General features: G+C 38.1%; 1 protein-coding gene and 1 pseudogene across 3 annotated transcripts; one reads left to right on the top strand and one right to left on the bottom strand.

Moving 5' to 3' along the window:
* Positions 1 to 156: 156 nt before the first annotated feature.
* On the bottom strand, positions 157 to 12,300 carry LOC146551978 (uncharacterized). 3 transcript variants are annotated; one of them, XM_085257428.1, is made up of 12 exons: positions 11,952 to 12,300; positions 10,887 to 11,021; positions 10,080 to 10,787; positions 8,980 to 9,099; positions 7,393 to 7,512; positions 6,030 to 6,149; positions 5,801 to 5,920; positions 5,558 to 5,677; positions 4,450 to 4,575; positions 3,333 to 3,452; positions 1,677 to 1,777; positions 157 to 1,117 (listed from the first exon to the last, which is right to left on the bottom strand). In XM_085257428.1, exons 1-12 carry the CDS (start codon positions 12,220 to 12,222, stop codon positions 1,064 to 1,066), a joined length of 2,115 nt encoding a protein of 704 aa, XP_085113554.1. In that variant the 5' UTR covers positions 12,223 to 12,300; the 3' UTR covers positions 157 to 1,063. The 3 variants fall into 3 exon arrangements, with proteins under 3 accessions (XP_085113554.1, XP_085113555.1, XP_085113556.1); XM_085257429.1 differs by having other exon boundaries at positions 10,212 to 10,787; XM_085257430.1 differs by lacking the exons at positions 5,558 to 5,677; positions 5,801 to 5,920; positions 6,030 to 6,149.
* Positions 12,301 to 13,223: 923 nt separating this feature from the next.
* On the top strand, positions 13,224 to 17,287 carry LOC146551977 (G protein-coupled receptor family C group 6 member A-like; annotated as a pseudogene).
* The last annotated feature ends 1,811 nt before the right edge of the window (positions 17,288 to 19,098 follow it).

Below are 19,098 nucleotides of genomic sequence, written 5' to 3'. Positions count from 1 at the left end.
TATTTTCTCATGTGCCCAAAAGATTATTCAAATACATTTAAATATTTAAGTTATTACATATTAAAAGACAAAAATATAACATTTCCTGATCATAGACTGTCTGATAAAGATTATTATCAGACAGTTAAAGTGTTAAAATGAATGATAAATAAGAAATTTTAAATCCTTTGTTTCAGAAAATTTATTTTTCATTTGCCACTAAATACCCTTTACAAAATCAATATACAGACAGTTAAGTACGAATATACATTATGTCATGCACATGGTCGTCTATTTAAACAGCACATGTATATAGAGTAAGTCAGGTTTTTAAAACTTTTCACGAAAACAGACTTTCATGGCCAAGTGTGCAAAGTACTGGAAGAGTTGGTAATACTTAAACTCTTTGAACTACTTTCCATCTCCTTCAAACAAAATAGTAATTACTAATCACATTTGTGCAAGCAAAACAATAATTATAATCATAATAAAAAGGTTATCAAACAATCCAGGTATCAAAGGGAGGGGTATAATAAATCGTTGTGATGTAACATGCCATAAGCCTGTTGAATCAGCCTTCATTTTTGGTCTTTTTTAGAATGCTGCAATCTGACGGACAACTATAAAACTCTTGTTACATAAGAGATTAGCTTATATTTTTCTGCTATGGAGGCTTAGTGTTCTGCCAAGAGCTACACTGCACGGACATAGAAAAGCTCTCAAAGTAGCGTATGCACAATAGGAAAGTAATAGGCTGTCTACTCAATAAACAACAATTATAGAAGCAGAGATGTTTAGTTGACTACATGTTGATAAACAAGTTGTCATCCATATTTGAATAGGAACCCAGGTATATGTAAACATGTACACCAGTTTTACCTGACTTTACAGCAAGAAGTAAAAACAGATTGGGCAGCAAATTAAAAAAAATAATCATATTTAATATGACAAAAATCAAAACCACGCACACTTTCACTGAAATGTTAACATTCCAGTTTACAGATGTTTACAGGTTGACTCCCATGGGTCGTGAAGCTGGATGTAATGCATGCCCTGCACTTGTCCTCTGATGGTATTGATGCTCTTAATATTGCTGGTGGCTTTCAATCTGATTCACTTTGTCTGAGAGTTCATCGAGTGAGACACAGAGTCAAAGAAAAAGCAAGTTTTGACTTAACCTTGAAGTGACTGAGTGGGCTCTTTTGCATGGAAACATAATCCGTTTACATGAGAAGACAAAGTTTGTCCTGTTTTTATGAATTAACAACAAATCTTGTTCGAGATTTGAATACTCAGTTTCATGGGAGCAACATTAGCCTCCCTACTTTGTTTAGATTTGAAACACCGGGAGATCCTTGTGTCTTTGAGTAGAACCTTTGAGTAGAACTGATGGTACTGTTTTTTTATCATTTCTGGAAGAACATCAAGATATGGTACCAATCACCAGTTAGTGGAACAAGGATATGGGACAGGTGTGTGAAATATATAAATGCTTTTTTAAAATTTATTCATTTGTGTTACTGAAACAATGAAATTTTGATTTAAAATGACGTATTTCTATAAAAAAATATATCAGGATATTTAATGCCCCTGCTCAGTTTTTTCAGTTGCTAAGATAGTTTGGCTCGGGCTGAGACACAAAGTAAAGACAGATATTTCTTTCATGCAGTTATCACATTTTTAAGAAAAAGGATATGCTTTCTGCTCAGCTCCTGAATGGTTGACTGTACTTTTTTCTGGAACACAATCTGAGCTTCACACATGCAGGCATCCTCGGTTATTTCACTCCTCATTTCCTCTGAAAGAGTAAAATAAAATTATTGAGACAGTCAAATAATATCACAGGTGTTTTTTCATGTCTTCTCAGCTCTCCACTTGTTTAAGGATCAACAGCAGCAACCAACATGTTTTAAACCTTTCAAAGAATCAGTGCTCAATAAGTAAACTGTTTTAAAGATTAATAAATCTTATGAATCTTAGATGTTATTTTTAATAAAAAGAGTTGGTGGTTATTGATAAGATGATATGCATCAGAAGAACCAACATGATTTGTCCTTTGTGAGGGAGATCAGATCATAAACATGGATTTCATGACATATAATCAATGCTTAAAGAAATACTATTCACATGTACAACATATATGTACTACAAATAGCAATGAAAAAAAAAAAAAAACAAGAAACAGTAATAACAGGTAATAACTCCAGTCAAAGATTTTTCTTTAGTTGGGCCAGAGTTCTCCATCACAAAATTTCCACTCCAGTTCCAGCATCTCATGTCATAATCTTTGCTGGACCAGCACATGTAATGCTTGCCACTGATCTTCGTTAGCTGTAGACTTTTCCACAAAATGAAGGATACAAAATGAAAAACACAAAACATTAATACATAGATATCATTGCAAAAAAATGTAAACTTAAATGGGAAGATTCAGTATTATAGGCTTGACCATGTTCCCAAGCAGATACAATGGAATTTATTATATCTGTATTATAGACTGTATATAAAGGATGGCATGACATGTGCTGTTACTCATGGGTTTTGACTGCTGATGTTTGATTGTTTGTTTGCTTAGGGGGTTGAGTTTTTTCTTTTTTGTTTTTTGACAAATAAAGAAGGAGGGCTGAGTTATTGGCTAATGCCATTAAGCTTGGTTAGTAGTCTACATCCATAAACTGTACAGGTCTGTACATTTCAGATTTTTCTTTATTCGTTTGGTCTGCATCACAAAGCAAGTTATATCCTTTGTAGGTTAATTCAATTAAAATGCTCCAAAAGGCACCAACAGAACAAATACAGTCAACATGTTCAGTTCTATGACTCCAATTTGCCAGAGGTGAGCCTATCAAACACCAATAGGCCATCGCTATGACCAACAAACATGAACAGCATCAATGACCAGAATTAACTGTTGGTCAGATGGAGTCTATGTTGCCACTGCATTAGGTAAATTATCCATAAGGCATATAACAAATATCACTCATGTCAATGCTTATGTTAAATAGCAATGTCCTCCCTACCCTCAGGTAAAGTGGGTGCTCAGATAGATGTGGTAGAACCTGTGGGTTTTCCAATCACTCAGACACCAGGGATCACATAATAGGTATAAATCTTTGAGCTCATCCAGATTTTTACATACAAATTCCATTTAGGAAAATAGTGAAGCCTATAGACACTGTCAGAGAATATGACTGTAAATACAAATATAATACTGGCATCTCACCTTTGAGGGCTTATCGAAACCATGTGCCACATCTCTTAGTAAAACAATATTGCATATCCACCATATCAGTTGCACATTACAGAAAACCTAGGCTTGAAGATTTATGCTGACAAAAAGGTAAAATTCTTACGGGAACATGTTTTCTGGTCTGTATTCAACACATATCCTTCTCGACACTTGCATGTGTAAGAAACACCGTTGTTGATACAAATATGCTGGCAGTCATGTCCCTGAGCGCAAGCATCTGAACCTGCAATAATATTAATTGACTTGGTTATTCTGTCAACCGCAGCTTTGTTCTCATTCTCATAATACGAGGCATGGCTTAAAAAGTTATCCACTCCCACTCAGTTGGAGAGAAATCCATTTAAATTTGGCTGACCTCCCCTGAAGATTATCTTCTTATGCACCTCTTGTCAAATGCCACTGTTAAGTTTCGGTCACTCCCGTTCTGACGACGTGCCAGATTGAATTTGCACTTTCAAAACGAACCTCAAGTATGCACAGAGAGCAAACATCCAATTCTTTGTTAAACTGACCAGACTTTCATTTTGGGAATCATTACTGTTGATAAGAGCTGGCGCCTCTAAAACCTAGCTCTTATTAACAACAGCGGAGGGTCTGAAGTATCAAAACCTACAGGCTTCAGGTTAATAGTACAACCATAAGGACTTTTGTTATTTTTCTGGCATTCACAGGGACATTCACAATGCCTGCCATTGTGCCAGCATGTACCCATGCACATTGGATTAAGAAGAAGGAGCCAATTCTTGATCACCAAACAATTCTGCCAAATTAGTTCTCTGCAAATTTGTCCACTTCCTTAAAATGTTATTCGAGTTAAGGCATCTCATGCTGCTTCTAGGTGTGTTTTACAGGCACCATCCAACCAAGAGGTGATACTAGTGAAGGCCCTTACAGCCTCTTGGTTGGCTTGAAACCTAACATATGTCACAGATGGGCTGGAGGCAGACCTGAGGTGCACAAGAAGATTACTTTAAAGCAGAAACTGTACAAATGTACATTCTTATGAGCTTTTTATGAGAGGTGTCACAGAACTTTTTGATGACACATTAACATTAGGTCCCCCTGAATCATTTTTCTAGCATTATATATCATGTATAATACTTTTGTTTTGTACCTTTCTTTCCAAGCTCCTTAGACTATAATACATTTGCTCCACAATTTCTTGAATCTTTATGGCATAACAAAATATTCTAAGAAATTTAAAAACAAATCTTTCTTACGTGAGCAAGTTTTCTGATCCACGTTCAGCACATATCCCACTCGACATTTGCAGATGTATGAATTCCCATTATTAACACATATGTGCTGGCAGTCGTGTCCCTGGGCACACGCATCTGAACTGGAACCTGAAAAGAAACACTCATCCCCTCAGCACCTCATGATAAAACAAATAATCAGTTGTCTGTATAAAGAATACTTGGTTAGGCCTCAATCACATAGGCTTAGATACCAGTCAGTAGCCCACTGCCAACCACCAGTTACTATGGAAAAATGTGTGTTATCCGGCCAATTGGCAAATATTTCCTGACTGTTGCCAGATGAAATAAGAAAAAAAGATTGTGCTGCACCAAAAACCTCTTTGTGATTTGCTAGCCAACTGCCATGGTTGCCCACAGTCTGCATGAAAGATTTTGACCTGTCTGCAAACACTCCCTGTTTACTCTCCAAATTGCAGTGAAATTAGAAAATGTTAAAATCTTACTTTGAAGGAAAACAGTCTTTATTTCAAGTTTGCATCAAATCACACATCTCTATCACTTGGTGAGCAGTTTAAGATTATTTGCAGACAAGTCAATTCAATTCAGTTTTATTTATACAGCATCAAATCACAACAGGAGTCACCTCAAGTCTACTGGTGGTCACGGCAACTTGTAAGAAACTAGAGCAATCACTAAGAGGTTTTTGGTACGGCACCATATAACTCTTTGCAGCCTATTTAATACTAGAGACTACCAGCAACCTTCAGAAACCCCTCACCAACTCCTCACACGACACAGTTATCTCTAGCGAGTGGCATGTAGCAATCAGTTTCACAGTGACTGACAATCACTTGCAACTGATCAGGAATACACATTTTTTCACTTCTAACTGATGGTGTTCAGTCAGGGAAGCGCAGAGAGCTGTGTAACTCAAATCTCTTAAATCTTTCACTGAAAGAATAGAAGTAATTTCAGATCAGAACAATAGACCATGTGTACAAGAGATGATGAGTTTTGCTACACTAAAGATGAAAAACTACACTCTGGTGAAGTACAGCAGTTTTGTGGGCATGCTTTGAAATGCTGGATCACACCACTGATACCAAACAGACATACTGAAAAGTCTTACGTGAGCATGTTTTCTGGTCTGCATTCAAAACATATCCCACGTGACATTCACAGAGATACGAATCGTCACTGTGGACACAAATGTGCTGGCAATCATGTCCTTTTGCACAAAAGTCCAACCCTGTAAAGAAACAGCTCCACATCTGACTGACTTATACTGATGACACGATCCAATCCACTTCTATTGTTAAAAACTCTCCTTTAGTTTATGAAAAACAAACATATTGAGATTTAAGTTTCTTACGTGAGCATGTTTTCTGGTCTGGATTCAATGTGTATCCCATTTTACATTTGCACATGTATGAATCACCAGTGCTGAAACAAATGTGCTGGCAGTCATGTCCCTGGGGACATGTATCTGAACCTGGAAGAAAAAAACTTTAACATCTACCTGGTTCAGTCACAGAGTTCAACAAAGCAGACTCTGAAGCAAAACCAAGACACATCTGAATTGTAAGGATCCAGGTTCTCACGTGAGCATGTTTTCTTATCTGGATTCAATACATATCCCACTCGACATTTGCAGATGTATGAGTCATCACTGTTAACACAAGTGTGCTGGCAATCATGACCGTGGGCACATGGATCAGAACCTGAAAAGAGATCACACGTGATGTGATGTTTTATATAATCAGAGCTAAGCTTTGGCCTTTTGGTGACTGGCAATTTTGCCTTTTAGAGTTAATGTTAAAAGACCAAAACAGAATAGTTCAGTAAACAATACATGAGAATATTAGCTTTATGCAGTCCTTGCCAAAGTGAGTTAAAAATATTTTACCCTTTGGTCTGTCAGTTCCTGTCTACCAAACTTGCTGCCATTAAAAATAATAACAACAAACAACCTCATCCTTATTCTGGGAGCATGAAAAACAAAATTTCTTGATCACAAAGGCCCATTATATAAAATTTATTCTTACGTAAACATGTTTTTGATCTGAATTTAACATATATTCCTCATGACATGTGCAGAGGTATGGATCATTATCACTGGCACAAATATGTTTGCACTCATTTTTCTGGTCACATATCACAAATCTGAAAAGAGTCACTTGTACAGTTGCTTGTATCTTTAGCCCCTGAACGTTATTATGGGTCAGTATTTTATAAATAAATGTTAAATTAAGCTGGCACTCCCAGCTTAATGTCCTCATCTGGCCATCCCTACATAAACTGAGCGACGTGCATATGGAGAATTGCGATTCACGATTCACGCACTTACATCTTCTCGTAACTTTGTGTGTGTGTGGGGGGGGGGGGTGAAGATCTCTGTCTAAATAAATAAATCTGGGTAAATTCCCAGATGCAAGATAATTCTTAATTTTATTGGGGGGGGGGGGGGGGGGGGGGGTCATAACCCACCTAACCCCCCTGGAAATTTCACCCCTGGCATACATCTGCATGTTTTCTGGTCTGCATTCAACATTAACCCATCTTGATACATACCAAGGTAAGAATCTCTATTGACAGCAGCAGTTCCTGAACTTGTGGCGCTTATTACAGGCGCTGTCATGTGCTCGATGCCTTAGCTTGAAGTCTCCCTTAAACTGTTTGCTCTGTGATTTGACCACAGATCTCAATCAAATGAGAGGAAACATCAGTTCTTATGTGTGCTTCTTCTTAGTACTGGTTTCTAATATTCACCTGACAGGCCAAAGTCTGAAGGTCGGGATAGATTTTACTTACTTCCAGACCATGGGAAATACAATGTGCTGAAAGGTTAAGGTGAGTTTTTTTAATGTCCAAACCCAAAAATCAAACTCAGCACAATTAACAACATTATTAATAAATATGAATTCTCAAAAGCAAATCAATTGATAAAAAAAATCATATACTTACGTGAGCATGTTTTCTGGTCCGCATTCAGTACATATCCAACTCGACACTTGCAGGTGTACGAGTCATCACTGTTGATACAAATGTGTTGGCAGTCATTTCCCCGGGCACATGGATCTGAACCTGGAAAGAAACACGCATTCACGTTTGAGTGAAAGAGTTTTCAGTTTACAAATAACAGCTAAGAAGGCTTTTCTGCACTATTAGAGTTTGTGCCGCTCATTAATGCAGGCTTTCACCATGCCCTGCTTATTTAATTTGTGCTGAATAGTGTTTGTCCTAATCTATTTAGAGCAACCCAAAACATTAGTAACAAGAGTTGGTATGCAGTGTGTGTGTCTTCAGAACAAAGTGCCCAAACCAGCTAATGTTCAAAAGGAGTTTCACAACATGTGAAATTTTGAAATAAGTTTTCCTTTCTTATCCAGATTACAGTTAAAAAATATAAGTTTTAGTTGTGTCTACTACTGTGGTAGATGGGACGCATACAGCCAAAATCCAAATTTCATATGGTTAAAAAAAATTATTTCATACATCTATCCATTTTGCTTGCTACTTATCCGCCTTAGTGTAGATGGGTGGGCTTTAACCTGGGAAGTATACCTGGGACGGATCAGCTTTAATGAACCATCCATTTACAAAACAGATGAACAGCTCAAGATATTTTCGAAAAGTATTTCCACAATCATCCAAAATTAATGCAATAAAGCATATAAATCCATCTACTTTGTCAGTAACAAAGCTCTAAAACCGACCTCTTGACTTGGATAAAATTAACAGTTCCTTAAAATGATCCATTCTTAATGACTGTTAGCACAACACAAATGCTTCCTGCACCTCCTTCTCTGCAATTTTCAGTTTTAATATCATTCAATATAAAATAAATCAAATCTGAAATAAAGTTTCAACCTACCCCCCTTAGAATCATCTTATTTTATAGGAACTTTTTTCCAAATTCCTTGTAATGTGAGCACCCAGATGGGCCTGGATCAAAGAGAGTCTCGGGATCAGTGGATGATCCAAGTATGAGCCAGCAGATGAGTTCACTGTACTAAGCACAATAGTCATGGATGTTCTGCTCTCAAGTTTAGTAAATATGAGTTTATATATACTCCCAATGCCTCTGTTCATGCACAGGAAGAATATGAAAGTGAGGCAGATAAAATGCTTAAAGTATATAAGGTATAATTCACATTGTCACTGCAGATGACTTTTGTTTGGTATGTTCTTCAAATATCATCATATTTGAGGCAGTTGGATTTATTGTGATTATATTTAAAGGTTATACAAAGAAACTACAGCTAGACAATAAGCCTGGTAAATATAGAAAAATAGGAAAGAATATAGGTAAAAAATTAGATCTTTCATATACTATAACGTGGTTTGACCAGTTAGTTACCCATACCACATGGTTATAATGCCCTTGAAAGTTTACAAAAAATGCCTTTTATTAAATCTTTCCCAGTGGATTATAAGAAAACAAATCAAACATCCAGGACACCAATGCATGTTTCTGTTGGGGGGATGGTAAAAAAAGAAAAAAGGTTAAACAATGGATATAAATGTGAAGAAAAACATAAAGACTCTTACGTGAGCATGTTTTCATGTCCAGGTTAAGGATGTAGCCCGGGCGACACTTACAGTTGTAAGAGTCGCCACTGTTGACACAAATATGCTGGCAGTTGTGTCCCTGAGCACATGGCTCCAAACCTGAAAAGAAACACTCCAGTGTCTGATTGGCTTAGGTCTAGTGATTCATTGAAATCAATTATTTTGTGTTGCGCATCTATGTTAGTATGCTGCAAGTATGCTTCTAGCAATCTGCATCATGCAAATTAGATTCATCTCTGTGCTTCAGCTACAGTGATGTTATAGCAAAGAGTTATTTGTGAAGAAAGAGGTGTTTTTAAATTCAAGTTTCCAGAACTTAAAAAAAGACAATTCCATGAAGTACAAGTCAAACAGATAAAATCCAAACACAAATATTTGCATATTAAAAGCATGTTAAAAGTCTTGCAAAGTTTGACATAATGTATAATGGTGCATGGCTAGCATAAGAAATAGACTTTGTTAGTTTGTGTGGAACCACAATTTGGAAGGAGAAACTAAGCTTGGCATTTTTATATCAACTGTTTTTTTAACTGAAAAACCTTGAAATTTCCACTTAAAATGATTTTACTCAAATAAAATAATTATTTTACTTTTTATGATACGTGGCTATTAATTTCATGTGAGAGGCTGCGAAGGCCATAATTGGAGAGCACCTGAGCAGGCCTGCAGGTAACTAAGCAAGGCACATGTCATGAGGCGCAAACTGCAATGCTGCACGTGAAGCGGAGCACGCTCTCTGTGAAAATAAAGACAGCATCATATCAGGTTTCAACCATTTTAAGGTATCAAAGTACTTCGAGTTTCCTCCAAGTCAGCAGATCAACCAGTGACAGGAGGTTGGTCTTCTCTTTTAAGTTGGTTAGTATAACTTGTGCGTGTTTAATTCCGGCAACATCAACACCATTCTTACTTTCTCTCCATCTGAATGGCTATAGTTAATGATGCCCTTTTTGGAGGTAAATCACTAGTTACCTTGTCCTTGTTCTAAAGAAGAGGACTGTAACTTTAGAATGGAGATTCCCTCTATGGTGCTGCCCATACAATCACAGCTGAATAAAAGAAGGATGGCTCTGACGTACCGTTGTTTCCTTTATCATCATGCTCATTTATTCTGTTACCCTCCTTCCTGCTATCTAGGCTGTAATCATCACTTCCAGGATCTACACGTTTATCCTCACTCCCATCATCATCATCATCATCTTCATCCTTACCACACAAAGTTTCCCTAAATTTGGAAGTGAGCTTCTCTATGACACCATAAGTCTCCACATAGAAGACATGGTCATCATAAGGTTGGCTGGCCATGAGTCGGAGGGACGCCACATCAGCTCTGTCTACTCCCACAGCGTAGATCTCGATTCCTGCTGCTCGTGCTGATGCTGACACTTCCTCCACCTTGTCCTGGGGCCTCCCATCTGTCACTATGATGGCCACCTTGGCGATGCTTGCAGAGCCAGCTCGGGCTCCTGCCTCCATGGTGAAAGCTTTGTCCATGGCCGTCTTAATGGCCATCCCTGTCATGGTGCCTGAAGCAAGGGGCTCAACACGGGCCAGTGCCTGCTTCACATGGGACTTGTCAGAATATGTGTTCAGCAGAAACTCGATTTGCACGGTGCTGGCATAATTGACGAGGCCTACTCGAGTGGCATCAGAGCCAATGGCCAAACTGTCCACCATGTCCACCAGGAACTCCTTGGCTTTTTCAAACTCAGCAGGACGTACACTGCGGGAGCTGTCAATGATGAAAACCAGATCTATTGGTCGATTTCTGCAGTTGGTTCTTGTTGCTTTAAGAAAAAAAATAGCATGTTTTTGTGGTTTTTAATGAAAATCAGTTTATCTTAAGACAGAAATTAAACAGATTTATTAATGTTTCAGTTTAGTACCTGCATTAGTTCTGATGGATCCTCTGGAGTCTCCAGCAGGCTTCCAGGATCCAAGCGGTGCAGCTTTGTCTTGCAGCGGTGAAAGCAGCTTTGGACTTTTTTGTAGTGGCTGAGACGTGGAATATGTGCCAGCATCTTTGCCAAGCAACAAAGAAAAGTTAAGAGGGAAAAGAATTAAAGCTCTGGCTGCTTTAATTTAGTGCAAAAAGAGAAGAAAAAGCAACAAAACACCAGTCATGCTAAAAATAATTTTCGATGACCTTTTTCTATAAATGATTCTAGAAACGTACAATTTAAGTAGGTAATGAATCTGAGCAAGTCTGAGCAGTTAACCAGTAAGTGAAGGGATAAGCAGAATTATAAATTAGTACAATAGATAAGTGATGATTAATTGGTTAAAACAACTCAGTAAATATATGCCAAAGAGATTAAACCGTTAGCTAATAGTATGTAATAAAAATAAGCGAGTGACAAACAGTGCAGCTAACTGAAACTATGACTGAAGTGAAATTGTGAGTAGAAAAAAAGGTATGGCAGTACAGGTAGACACTTACAAACTAGTTACAAACGAGTTAAACAGTAGATTACCATTTAATAGAAGAAAGGCGTGTTAACCGATAAACTGTTAAACTATACAGAAAAAAAGTTGTTAAACATAAAAGATAAACAAAACAAAGTTGTTTCTTGAACGTAAAATTATTTATTATTATCAAAATATAATGGATAAGCAAAGAAACTGTTAGTTTGTCTAGATAATTAGACAAACAACAGATTGTTAGTAGTAACAAAAAGATTGCTTGCTTTAAAAAAGGTTTTTGGACATATATTTTAAGCACTATTTAAATTCACTTTAGTTTCAAAAGTCACCTACATAAAAAGTAGAATAAAGAAACTATTAAGTTTCAAAAAGTAATCAGTTACAACAAAGTTAAGAAATTATCTACTGTTATTGTGAATTTATATTATAAAGAAATATATACAAAGTGAGAGCAAAGGACCATTGCACACTGCGTCCACAGCAGGTGGATGGATATCACGTCCTTCCTGTCAGGTAGTTGTTGGTACCTGCTCGCGCCTTCCGCTGCTCCTGGACTCCTTGGACGGTAAAATCATCCGCCTGGTGCTGGTGAAATTTTTCGTCATTTAGTGCTTCGTCGGAGGTTTGGACAGTAGATCTGTTATCGTCGAGGCGCCCATAGAACTTCGGGGGGACCTGCGGGGACACTCGTGGAATTGGGGGCGTAATGTGCGACCGGGGCTGTGAGAAAGTGCCTAAAGATCCCGGTGCCAGGACAACGCCGATAACGCAGACCAGTCCCCACATTAATGAAGCCATGTCTGTTTTCTGCGGTCCTCCTCAGGGTGCCCTCTGGGTGTCCGCTGCTACAGCTGGATGTAACGTCTTTATATGATCTGCTCCACGGCCCATAGGGCGTGGGAACCGGAGGCCCAATCCATATAGGAGGGCGGTTTCAAAGCAAAAGCTGCTCTTAGTTTCCTGTAACAGTGCAGTGCGACATAACGTGACAAAATAAAATAATCCTACTAATTAATTAATTACATATAAATGTGGGAAATATATGAAAATGCATAGAATATTATAAATATTATTTTGAGAAATACCAAAGAAGAAAATAAAAAAATACAGATTAGGCGTTTGTATAATGTATAATATCATTCTTACTTCTTTTGACTTAAGGAATTTGATTTGAGTTCGATAGCTTAATCCTCACATCTTTCACCGAGTTGATCAGGTCCCATGATCCTCACTTTCAATACTGAATGTAACAGAAACAGTTTTTGCAACATCATTGAAACAGCGCTCTAGCTATAGTGAATGATAGCATTTCTAGTGATTGATTTCATTAAAGTAAAACGGATTGTACTATTAGGCATATAATTCTCAATGAAGGTTGTTAAATGAAACATGCTGCCCTCTCATGGGTTGCTGTGAAAACTGCACCACATGTTTGGATCAGTAATGTCTTTCAATTAAAAAAAACTTGAAACCTAGTCTTAATACCTTTGGATTACTTAGAATTTGAGCTCTGCATATGTTTTTTCCTCTTCTCAAAATATCTTGGATGGAAATCAAATGCATTTTGCATCTCCAGCATTTATAGACACAAAAATTTAATGGAGGAATGAAAACCATTCTTCTGAGCAATATTCCCCTGTTTTTAGTGCTTTTGTGATGGTGATGGTGGAAAGAAATGTCTAACACATCAATCTGCATTGTCATCCTGAAGAAACCAATCCCATAACAGTGATCACTCAGATATACTGTGTCATCCTTTGCATAAACCTTTTTGATTGGAGAACAGGTGGATGCAAACCATGCAAACAAAAGATCTCTCACAGGGAAACAACAACCCCTCACTGTGCAAAGTAACAGGTTAGGCTTTTCCTTTAAATCGTCATGCACCAGCTTAGTCATACATATAGATCCCACATAGATATTTAAAGTAAATAAAAAAAATAATACAATGTAAGTGTTACAATCATAATATTGCACTGTTTCATGGACAGGATGTACAAATGTTCCTCCGCAGTCAGGTAATGATATACGCCATCAGAAAAATCAAGCTACCTAACATCACCATAGGATACGACATCTATGACACCTGTGGAGATGTCTGCCTCGCTGTGAGAGCGACTCTTGAGCTGCTGAAGAGTCAGTCAGACCCACGAAGCTGTTTATTACCATCAGAGCCCCAAATGAAGGTGGTGATTGGAGAAAGGTACTCGGAAGTATCGATAGCTGTAGCAAGAATTGTTGCTCTGTCATCAGTTGCCCAGGTTTGTTTTCTATTCATTTGATACTGTCCTACAAAGCTCAGTTAGAAACACAAAGAGACATTAATAATAATAAGGACCAGTAGAAATGTAATGATTTTGGCAACTAAATCTTTAGATTGTATATCTGTTGAAACTGATGTATTGTAATATCTCCTTATGTCTGTTTAACAGATTGGTTATGCATCAACTAGTGAGTTTCTCAGCGACAGATTCAAGCTTCTGCGAACAGTGCAGAGCGATAAATATCAGGCAAGAGGTATTGTTGAGCTGGTGAAGAAGTTTCTTTGTTCACCTCTTGTCAGCTGATTTTATGACAAACAACTCCCAGACCCAAACTGAGCTGAATGAACTACTGGAAAAAATAAAAAACTCCTCTGCTGAGGCCATCATTCTCTTCACAAAGGAGACTAATGCAGAAATCATCCTGGAAGCAGCTATTAAACACAAAGTTAACAGAACGTGGATTGCAAGTGATGCATGGTCCAGCTCTCCAAAGATCTCTGCAATGTCAGGCATCGAGCTGGCAGGAGAAGTTTTTGGGTTCATATTTAAGCAGAAAGAGGTGCCTGGCTTTAAAGACTGTGTCATCTCAATGTTTAATTGAACTGAAAACGCCCTTCTCGAAGATTACCTGACGCAGAATCCACTTTGTTCAAATCAGTCTGAAGAAGAAAGACAATGTCTGGAACCGAGTTTCTTGGCTTCTTACATCGACCAGGATGAATCTTATAGGATCTATTTAGCTGTTCAAGTCATTGGTGAGGGGCTCAGATGCTTGCTGAAGTGGGACAACCACCAGTGTGAACATAGCCCCAAATTCACAGCCTCAGAGGTACAGTAAAGATAGCTTGTTGATTATCAATTGTTTGTCTTTGACAAATAATTTTTATACATTTGTCCCTAAAAAGGATTATATAATAAATTTGCTTGATTTTCAAGAGTATCTGGTATCTGCAAAAAAATAAGGATAAATAAAATCAGTCTCCCGCTTGTTGGGGAGAAGAGAGTGAGAAGTTTAGCAGCAAACCTCTATAAAGTACAATTAACCAACTGCTAACAGGTGTGTTGCCTCCTGAGCCCCACCTCCACTCTCCCTATCACATACACAAAACCAGGAAGAGAACTACACAAGCATATCCCTGTATAGAAACTTGTGCAATATATTTTTCAAAGAGCACCCTTAAATTTGTCATCACATTCATGGCTTTAAATGGTTTGAAACTCGCTGCTGATCATTTTTTAATGTCCTGAGATTTTGGGAACTTAACTTCTTGCCACAAGTTACCAATATTTCTGTTATTGTTGCAGAGCCTTTTCCTACTAACAGTAAAACAAAAAAATGTTTTAAACTTTATATTTTAGTTTGTAGAAAAGTTTGGTTGATTTACAATGTTTTATCTCTACAGTTTCTCTCAGAAATCCAAAGAGTCAACTTTAACATGAGCACCACACACATATCCTTCAATAGTGATGGAGATCCTAGGATGGGATATGATATCGTATACTGGAACATGTCTGAATTCAAACAGGGTGCAAAAATAGAAACTATTGGGAAATACAGTCCAGATGGAAAAATTAAAATCCCATTATATCTTTTCAAAGACCTGATAAATGACACGGTGAGAGGACAACTAACATGAATTTATTTCCCAACATAATTTATATCATGTAGTAATGCAATTGTTTCCTTTTAAGGTGTCCGCTTACAACTGCTCAAACCTGTGGAGCAGGATACGAGTTTCAGAGGGGAAGTGTTGTCAACGTTGTGTTGCATGTGTGATTGGAGAGTTTTCCCCTGGAAAAGGTAAGATGATGATTATCTAAATTATGCTGTGCTTAATAATCCTATATAGTCACATCAATGCAAATTTATGATACTTATTTGCAAGAATTACTCACATCATACTCACAGTAAAGTAATAACGTCTACTGACTTTTGAATAGTTTATTACCATTTGGACACTGGTTTTATTAATACCTGAGCAATAAACCTTTAAAATTCAGTTTTGCCACATAAACCAGCTCAAACACAAGACACAGAAACTTAAACAAAGATAAAGGTACTTCTAAGAAAACAGATTCGCATGTAAACATTGTTATTACTCTTTAAAAAAAAATCAAATAACAATTATAAAGTTGATTATTACCATAAAGTACTATAGTGCTTTTATTAAAGCGATCGTAGCTCAAGAGTTGGCAGTTCGTCTTGTAATTGGAAGGTTGCCGTTTCGAGCCCCGGCTCGGACAGTCTCGGTCGTTGTGTCCTTGGGCAAGACACTTCACCCTACTGCATACTGGTGTTGGCCAGAGGAGCTGATGGTGCAATATGGCAGCCTCGCTTCTGTCAGTCTGCCCCAGGGCAGCTCCGGCTACAACTGTAGCTTGCCTCCACAAGTGTGTGAATGTGAGAGTGAATGTATAGTGGAATTGTAAAGCGCTTTGAGGGTCTCGAAAAGCGCTATATAAATGCAATCCATATTTGTTAAAAACGTGACCTCATTTCCATAATTATCCTATATCAGTTTTTACATTAATTTGCAAATATTTTCAAATATTACTCTCACACTTCTGCTCTGTAATCAGATATTACAGTTAAACTTCCATGTTTAAAACCAAGTTGTCTACATTTAGGCTTTTGCATGTTGAATAAGAAAATATTTTCTCTTTCTTCATGTTTTTAAATATTATTTGTCTTTCTCTGTGCAGGTTCAAGGTGTAAACCCTGCAGTGAAAGGCAATATTCGTCTAAAAAGTTGCATCGGTGTTTGAACAAAACAGTTGAGTTTCTCCCGTGGTCTGATCCTTTCTCGATCATCCTCTGTTCTCTGGCAGCCACTGGGATCATTGTTACTGTTGTGTTTGCTGTTCTGTTTGCAATCAATCTTAGAACTCCCGCTGTCCCTGCTGGCTGGCTTCTGCCTTACGTTCACTTTCATTGACAAACCTACTCAGAACTTAAACTGCGTAGGTTTGCCGCTCTTTGGTATAGTCTTTACCCTCTGCATCTCTTGCATTCTGGCCAACTTGTTTCAAATCTTGTTGGGCTTCAACTTTGATCTGACGATTGGGCCCTGGATAAAGAAGCTAAATCAACCACTGGTGCTTGTGACTGTTGTCTCTGGGATCCAGGTGGCCGTATCAGTGTCATGGCTGATCTTCAACCCACCCACTCCTCAAGAGATCCAAGTGGGCAAAACTATCCTGCACCAGTGTGAGATGACGTCCTTTGGGTACTTTTGGGTTCAGCCATGTTAGTCTACAATGGTTGCTTGGGCCTTACTTGTTTCCTTTTTGCATTCAAGGGTAGACAGCTGCCAGATTTGTATAAAAATGCTTCTTTAATCACTGTCAGTATGATGCTGTTCATGGTTATCTGGATTATCTTCCTCCCACTTTATCTCACCATGTCAGGGAAGTACAAACCAGCAATAGAAGGTGCAGCCATCCTTACTTCCTGCTTCAGCATCCTCTTCAGTCACTTGGCTCCCAAGTGTTTTATTATCTTGTTCAGGAAAGAGCTTAACCAAGAGAGCGCCATCACTGAGTACATTTGGAAGCATTATGAGCGGAAGGGTTTACCTGTGATTGGCACACAACACTGATTTGCAAAGAAATAAATCTTGGGTTCATGTGAGATTCCCTGGCAGTTTATGGGAAGACTGTCTGTTCACCTCATTGGCTAATGAGTTGCCGCAAGGGCAATATACCCTGTTTTAACCTTTCTGACTCTAACCGTTTCCATTTTCTTGACGGCTCATCCAATTCATGGTCACGGATGGGCTGAAGCGTATCTCATCTCTAAGTAGGCAAAGAGGCTGAGTACACCCAGAACAACCAGACTCTAAGGGTAATTATACAACTTGAAGTCTCTTTGCAAGTATGAGTCACCCCCCGTGGTGAACCGTCTTTCACTCAAAGAGCCCACCTCACAATGCAAACTTTAAGCCCTAATAAGAAGAAACAGGTGATGTGCAAATTATCTTTGGTTATCATAACTAAATCCAATTTTTTTTCACATCTTGTAAAGATGTAAAGAGCCTCTGTCAATATATTCACTATTCCTTCTTCTTTGTTCAAACCATCTCAGCCTTGCCTTTCTTACTTTGTTTCAATGTGAGCTGTCCCACTGATGTAGTCAATTCTAAGTGGTACAAGCAGAAAGAGATACAGTTTATGTAGCTTACTGTTTGGGTAGGTGAGGATTCTTTCATGTCTTGAACATCCAGCTTTTTCTTGTTTTCTTCTGCTGTTGTCTACATCCAAGCAGTGCTCACCTGTGAAGAAATGATAGTTGTTTTAAAATTTTTGGTTAACGCATTAGTGCGGTTAGCTTGTTAACACGTTAGCGTTAGCACCGTGCAGCCCCACGCACGGGGCGTTCCGTGTTAACTCGCTAACGGAGATTTGCCGCGTTAATGCGGTTATGGCGTTAACGTCATTTTATCGAGATTAACGCTGACAGCACTAATTTTGTTTGTTTTTTCAGAAATAGTTTACTGCAATATTTCACTAAATGCCTGTAAACTGTAAATTAAGAAAACTAAGAATTCTTTTGTTAAATTAAGCTCTAGCTAATAAGAGAATGAAAATCCAACAGGAATATGTTGATGTAAGTCAAGTTAGGAGACATCTGGGTGGAAGGCTGTGAAAGCTACCTCAGATGATCTCAGTGCTTTATCGCCATTTCTATCTGGTGTGATCTATTTTATGGTTTGTGTTTTAGTGGTTGATGTTTATTAAACTGTATTTTATTCAAATATACCTCTTTTTTTAGACTGGTCCTTTCACATAATCCAATTATCAAGTCACTGTTTGTAATCCTGAATTCTTTGTTCAAAGACACTCATTGCACGATGCCCATGACTAGTAATATCTTAAAATATTCCAATTTAACTAAAGCTTTTAAGAGAGTATGAAGAAAGAAATACTTTGACTTCATTTCGAAAACACACCAACATTCGCTATTGCAACAGCAGTTTTCTTTGTGTACAGGCTGTGACCAGCTAACCTGCTGCTGCTGATCTGAGGTTTACTGCACAACTGAATTCAACAATATAATACATTGACCGTGTACTGATGATACTGTCTTTATACTTAACAATTTAAAGTTAGTATACCGGTAGAATTTAGTGAATGAATCTAAGCATCATCAGCTAAAATTCATATTGTCTGTTACTCTTAATATAACTCTAATGTACTCTGGTGTGGTCCCACGGGCTAAGGACTGACCACTAGGCATTTGAAATAAGCCCCTCCCCAGGCCTTGGTCCAAGGTGGGGCCACAGTATCCCTGCTCTGATTGAGGTTGCTTACTTGGGTGTGTCTGGCGCCTCACTCAGGACTGAGTTGAGTTCATTTGCGTCACAGCTGTGTGAAGGCAGGCGGGAATGGTGGACCCAAGAGCAGGATTCAC

The sequence above is a fragment of the Mchenga conophoros genome, linkage group LG19 (genome assembly GCF_057382185.1).
Source record: "Mchenga conophoros isolate Kocher_MC1m ecotype Shallow Benthic linkage group LG19, M_conophoros_male_GT1.1, whole genome shotgun sequence".
NCBI lineage: Eukaryota > Metazoa > Chordata > Actinopteri > Cichliformes > Cichlidae > Mchenga > Mchenga conophoros.
The sequence above is the reverse complement of the archived record's forward strand: the minus strand, read 5'-3'. Positions and strand labels throughout refer to the sequence as shown.

What these genes read in the sequence shown, in the direction of transcription:
- LOC146551978 (XM_085257428.1), bottom strand. Translation starts at nt 12,222, where the DNA reads ATGGCTTCATTAATGTGGGGACTGGTCTGCGTTATCGGCGTTGTCCTG. An exon ending in GGACATGAAAACATGCTCAC is followed by an intron (nt 7,513 to 8,979) that starts GTAAGAGTCTTT and finishes GTTTCTTTCCAG; the next exon opens with GTTCAGATCCATGTGCCCGG. An exon ending in AGATAAGAAAACATGCTCAC is followed by an intron (nt 5,921 to 6,029) that starts GTGAGAACCTGG and finishes TTTTTCTTCCAG; the next exon opens with GTTCAGATACATGTCCCCAG.